The following is a 5,817-nucleotide window of genomic DNA, read 5'->3' on the forward strand; positions in this document are numbered from 1 at the left end:
TTTACAGACTGGATCCGTACTGTAGAGATAATGAACATCATCAATTATTTTCTTTCAGATGATGTGTTTTGGAAATGAACTCTTCACACAGACAGATCTCCTACAGACACTCTTCAGAGTGCTAACACAAACTTCAGTGAGGTTTCGATGAGGCGTCTGCCTTCAAAAAAACAGCTTTTTTCTAAAATTCACACTAACTGGGTATAATATGAACCTTCAGTTTGAAAATGAGAAATCCATCATTTGAAAAGTGTGAGCTACTTGTGTAAAATGAATGGGAGGGTAAAACTACAAATAACCGCCTCACGGTTGTATTCCTCCGCCAATAAACTTTGTTTTATCATTGCAAGGACAGTCTTCATTTATTGAACATATATAATTAATGTGATTATTAGGTCAACTTAAAGGATTTTGGTGTCTGCAAAAGTAAGTGACAGCACTTCCACCATTTTTGTAGACATTATGATGTCACAGTGAAGTTGACCTTTGAACTTCTGGATATAAAATGTCATCACTTCATCATTTTATCCTATTAGACATTTGGGTGAAATTTTGTCATAATTAGCGTATGAATTCTTGAGTTATGGCCAAAAACGTTGTTTGTGAGGTCACAGTGACCTTTGACCTTTGACCACCAAATTCTAATCAGTTCATCCTTGAGTCCCAGTGGACGTTTGTGCCAAATTTGAAGAAATTCCCTCAAGGCGTTCCTGAGATATCACGTTCACAAGAATGGGACAGACAGACGGACGGACAACCCGAAAACATAATAAAACCAAATTATTTTGGTAAAACTTTAGATTAGGGAACACATATTAGATATTAACTATGGGTTTTCCCTCAATAGTTTATTAATTTCTCTCAATAATATGTGATGCAGCACCTTATAAGCCCCAGACTGAGCAAAGCAGACCGAGAGCATGTTCAACAGCTTCCTTACTGACTGCTATAAGCACTAATTAAGAGACTATTAAGAGAAAACCCATAGCTAATGGGTTATACTTATAGAATGCAATAGTGCAGAATAAGGGGCTAATAAGTTTGTAATGACTAATAATGAACCAATACACTACTAATATGCATTTTAATAAGCAATTTATTAATAGTTAATATGTGTTCCCTAATCTAAAGTGTTACCTGCGTTTTTTAAAATAATAATCAGTAAATGAAGTCCTTGGTTGACAACAGATCACTTTAAAGGCTGGATCCTGTATATTTCAGTCAAATCAAATGATGAACTTCTAGTAAGGCTTAAGGTGAGGCGTCTGCCTTAAGAACAAGGCTTAAGGCTTTTTTCCACATTTCAGGAACACGACTCTGCTCCTGGTGTGTCTGCACCTCTCCTCAAACATGCTGTTTTATCTCCAGGATCACACCAACACTTAACAGCGTGCAGATGAAGCGCCTGCCTTAGAAAATTGGGAGCTTTTCTCAGAGCAAACACCAATTAGGTGAAGAGTCTGCCTGTTAAAAAAAAAAAAAAAGCTGTTTATCTCTTGAGCGAATACCACCGAGGTGATTTAACCGCTTTTTCTGTTCCTCACACTGAAATCCGGGATGGATCCTGGTCACAGCGCCTCACACAGCGTCCCAGACGAGGCTGATTGGTTTTCTCATGAAACGTGGGAACGAAGCATCTTATACTCCTTAGTTGACATTTTGAAAAGTACACCGATTGCCGTAAGGAGACGCTACAAATACCGGCCAAAATTAAACATCTTAATAACCGTCTTATCTTCCACGCCGCAACCTTAAATTATCTGAACTCTAGTGCACATATCCAGCTATTCTTTATCAAACTAATTTGCCTCCAGCAGCATCAATGTGTGCAGCCGGTATTGGATTTTCCACCAGTTTGAGACAGTTTGTGATTAGGGTTGAACAATTAATTGAAATTTTATCAAAATCGCAATATGGCCTACTGCAATTTTCAAATCGCAGGAGGCGCAATATTTGTTAAAGGTGAAATGTGTGTCAAAATACCGTTTTAAATTAAATATTGTGGTGCTGCAGAGATGTCCTGGCCTACACATCATATTCTACAGACTTAAGAAAACATCTTTGTTTGGTACAGATCCCCGCAAAAATCACACCATAATCATTTTAATAAGTTTTTTCAATGAAAATGAGAATAATGATGTAAAAATTACCATTCCCTCTAATATCGCAAATCATATCGCAATTGCAATATCAGTCAAAATAATCGCAATTAGATATTTTTTCAAAATCGTTCAGCCCTATTTGTGATCATTCTGACACAGGCTGCTGTATTTAGAAATTTGTGCCGTTTCAAAGTGTTTAAAGCAATTTTCAATAAAGCTGTTTAGGTTTATGTGTTGAATGATGAGTGATTATTAGGGATGGGGTCAATTACTGTGTCTTTTACAATGCAGTTTGTCAGGTAATGTTCTGTCTTAAAAGTAGGGATGGGACGATGTGTCAAAATTCAATCTATCGCAATACAAAAATGTGACAATATGTACTGTGGGACAGAAAAATAAGTGGTGATATTATTTTATATAAATTGTTGTTTTCATTCTAGCAGCCAATGCCATCGCTAGAAAGATTTGTGGCTCAGAAATAAACAAAATTCTGCACAGTCATACGTGCTTTTTACCATCAGATGTCAAGACTTTACACAGATTTGGGTTTGCTGTTTAGTTCGCTCTTTAACAACTTAAGCAGATCCAGATGGATCCTGGCAAGTGTGAAAAACTGCTGCAAAGACCGGCTGAAGGGATTTTATAAATTCAGCTTCCATCCCCCTTTGTGGTTTGTTTTGTTGCTTTCTGGGTGACGGAGAAAAAATAAAAAAAACTCACCTCAATCACACGAGAGTCAAAGTACTCATAGGTTTCTGTGGAGAGAGAAAATAAAGAGAAAGAGAGAGAGAGGGGGAGGGAGAGAGAGAGAGAGAGAGAGAGAGAGAGAGAGAGAGAGAGAGAGAGAGAGAGAGAGGGGTGACAAAGAAAAAAAGATTAGGGAAAAAAAAACGCCTCATAGTGACACATGTGATACGCACAGACACACACACACACACACACACACACACACAGACACACACATACACTATAAACAGATTAAGCTCGACTCCCATTGGCCAAAAGCGTAACAAATTCCCAGCAGCCCTTGCAGCGGCGTACAGAGTCAACACATTTCATTGTCAGTGACCTCTGAAGGATGCTGCTCTCCCAACAGCGGCCTGCTCACCTCCAACCAATTAACAGCAAACAAAGGAGAGCCGAGGGGAACACACACACACACACACACACACACACACACACACACACACACACGCCTCAGCTGGGACATTAGGCCACCGTCTGTCAGAAACTAAACCTGATCAGAGACAAGCAACCTAGTTAGAGCTCTCTGCACATCACATTCACCTGCCCCCCTGTGTGTGTGTGTGTGTGTGTGTGTGTGTGTGTGTGTGTGTGTGTGTGAGTGTGTGAGAGTGTGTGAGTGTGTGAGAGAGAGAGAGAGAGAGAGAGAGAGAGAGAGAGAGAGAGAGAGAGAGAGAGTGTGTGTGTGTGTGTGTGTGTGTGTGTGTGTGTGTGAGTGTGTGAGAGTGTGTGAGTGTGTGAGAGAGAGAGAGAGAGAGAGAGAGAGAGAGAGAGAGAGAGAGAGAGGGAGAGAGAGAGGAAGAGACAAAGTGCATGTGAAAGAGAGAGATAGTGTGTGTATGTGCAGGAGAGAGAGAGAGAGAGAGAGAGAGAGAGAGAGTAAGCATATTTCACAGAGTGAGAGAGCTTGTTAGCAGCGGAAATGAGGGACGAGAGAGAGAAAATATCAAGAGAAAACCAGAAAAACTAAAGCTTAAGAGTGCGAGAGAGAGGGAGAGAGAGAGGGAGAGAGAGAGAGAGAGACGGAGAGAGAGAGAGAGCGAGAGGGAGAGAGAGGGAGAGCGAGAGAGACAGAGAGAGAGAGAGACAGAGAGAGAGAGAGCGAGAGAGACGGACAGAGAGAGAGAGAGATGGACAGATAGAGAGAGATGGAGAGAGAGAGAAAGAGAGAGACGGACAGAGAGAGAGAGAAAGAGAGAGAGAGAGAGATGGACAGAGAGAGAGAGGGAGACGGACAAAGAAGAGAGAGCGAGCGAGCGAACAAACGAGAGAGACAGAATGCACAAAGAAGAAGAAGAAGAAGAAGAAGAAGAAGAAGAGAGCGAGGGAGCGACAGAATGAAGAAATGTGTCTTGTGGGTTCAGGTCGCCCCTCGTCTGTTCCGGCCTTGCGAGGTAAACGGTCTGAACTCGCTCCACACGGCGGCGGCGGTGGCGGCTGCTGAGGTTTAAATGCATAATGAGGCTGGGAATACGAGCGGCGGCCTGCAGCTCCCTCAGCCAATCAGAGGGAATTAACAGCCGGCGTTCCTCAGGGTCGACGGTGATGAAGACTTGATGAGGCAGGAGGCGGCAGACACACACGACCGGTTTACAACCCTGCATCCAGATCCTGACAGCAAGGAGGGTTTGAAGGATGATACAGATATTTTTGGATTTAACTATTTAACTATGGATGCACCGATATGGTTATACAATATCCGATATCTTCCCCACCAGATTGGCTGATAGAGATGCTGACATGCATTTCTATTTGAACTGTTTTTATTTGGATTTTCAATAATAAAGGATGGTGGTCACAATATACACAATAAAGACATACAGTAGTGGCATGACCTTCACATATATGACCATACGACCAGAACATACCAAAAGGAGCTACCCTAGATCGCTAGAGGCAAATTCTTTCTCAAAGTAACTCAGAAATGGTTGCCATATCTTGTAGGAATTTCCGAGAGGAGCCGCGTGTGGCGAGGTATACTTTAACTTTAACGTGCTGTTGATTTCCATTTAAGGGAGGATGAGGCGTCGGGGCTAGGAGAGATGAGAAGGTAGGGCTGGGCGATAATTCAATATTATGGTTTATAGTCTTTCAGTGGAATCATATCGTGATGATATGAAGATATTTTAATATCGTGACACACATTTCTGCTGTCTGAATTGATGATGACAAGCAAATTTTACTTAAAAACTCTCATAAAATGAGGTATGGTAGGAATATTATTTGAATATTTCTGTTCTGTTTGACATCACACCTAACATTACCATTCGGTTCAATGAGATGAACATTAATTTGATTATTTAACGTGATTTTGCATGCATGAACCATATCATGATATATATTGATATCGAGAAAAATCCTTATGATTATCATGATATTGATTTCAACCATATCGCCTAGCCCTAATGAGAAGGCTATAGCCTCTGGTTGGGAGTTAGGAAACGATACACTTTCTGGGGCAGTCCCGAAAAATGCCAGTAATAGGGTCTGGAGTGACATCTATTCCACACATGTGAGAGAACGTCCTAAAAATGGAGACCAAAATGACCCCAGTGCCGGGTGTGACCAAAACATATGGAAAGGAGTGGCAGGGGCCTGATGGCATCTCACACACGTTGGGTCAATGTCCTGATACAACTTGGCAAGTCTACTTCTACAAAGGTGTAAGCGGTGAAAGACTTTGAATTGTAGCAGGCCATGGCGGATACAGATAGAGGATGAGTGTATCGATGTAATAGCAGAGTGCCAGGCCCAGTCAGATATCTCTCCCCCGAATTCCTCCTCCCAAGAAGCTTTTAAGTGAGGGCTTTCCCATGTCTTGAATGATGTCATACAGTCCAGAGATTCGTCCTCTTAAATATGGACCGACATGCATTTCAGTAAAACTTACAGTAATCTATAATAATACATCACAATTTATTAGTTGATTATATTTTGTATTAATAATCTGAATCTGCAAAGTAACTAGTGA

The 5,817-nt window shown here is 41.3% G+C and overlaps 1 protein-coding gene across 1 annotated transcript in view; it reads right to left on the reverse strand.

Moving 5' to 3' along the window:
- Positions 1-2,822: 2,822 nt before the first annotated feature.
- The window catches only part of mrps5 (mitochondrial ribosomal protein S5), a gene marked incomplete at its 3' end in the record, with an annotated part of 16,985 nt that continues 13,990 nt past the window's right edge, over positions 2,823-5,817 (reverse strand). Inside the window, exon 6 of the mRNA XM_071513979.1 lies at positions 2,823-2,857. Within this exon, the coding sequence (XP_071370080.1) occupies positions 2,823-2,857 (35 nt within the window). The remainder of the gene's footprint in view (positions 2,858-5,817) is intronic.

Source organism: Centroberyx affinis, unplaced genomic scaffold (genome assembly GCF_046629955.1).
Source record: "Centroberyx affinis isolate AG114_WGS23_722 - 3 ecotype Tasmania unplaced genomic scaffold, CSIRO-AGI_Caff_v1 ptg007797l_1, whole genome shotgun sequence".
NCBI lineage: Eukaryota > Metazoa > Chordata > Actinopteri > Beryciformes > Berycidae > Centroberyx > Centroberyx affinis.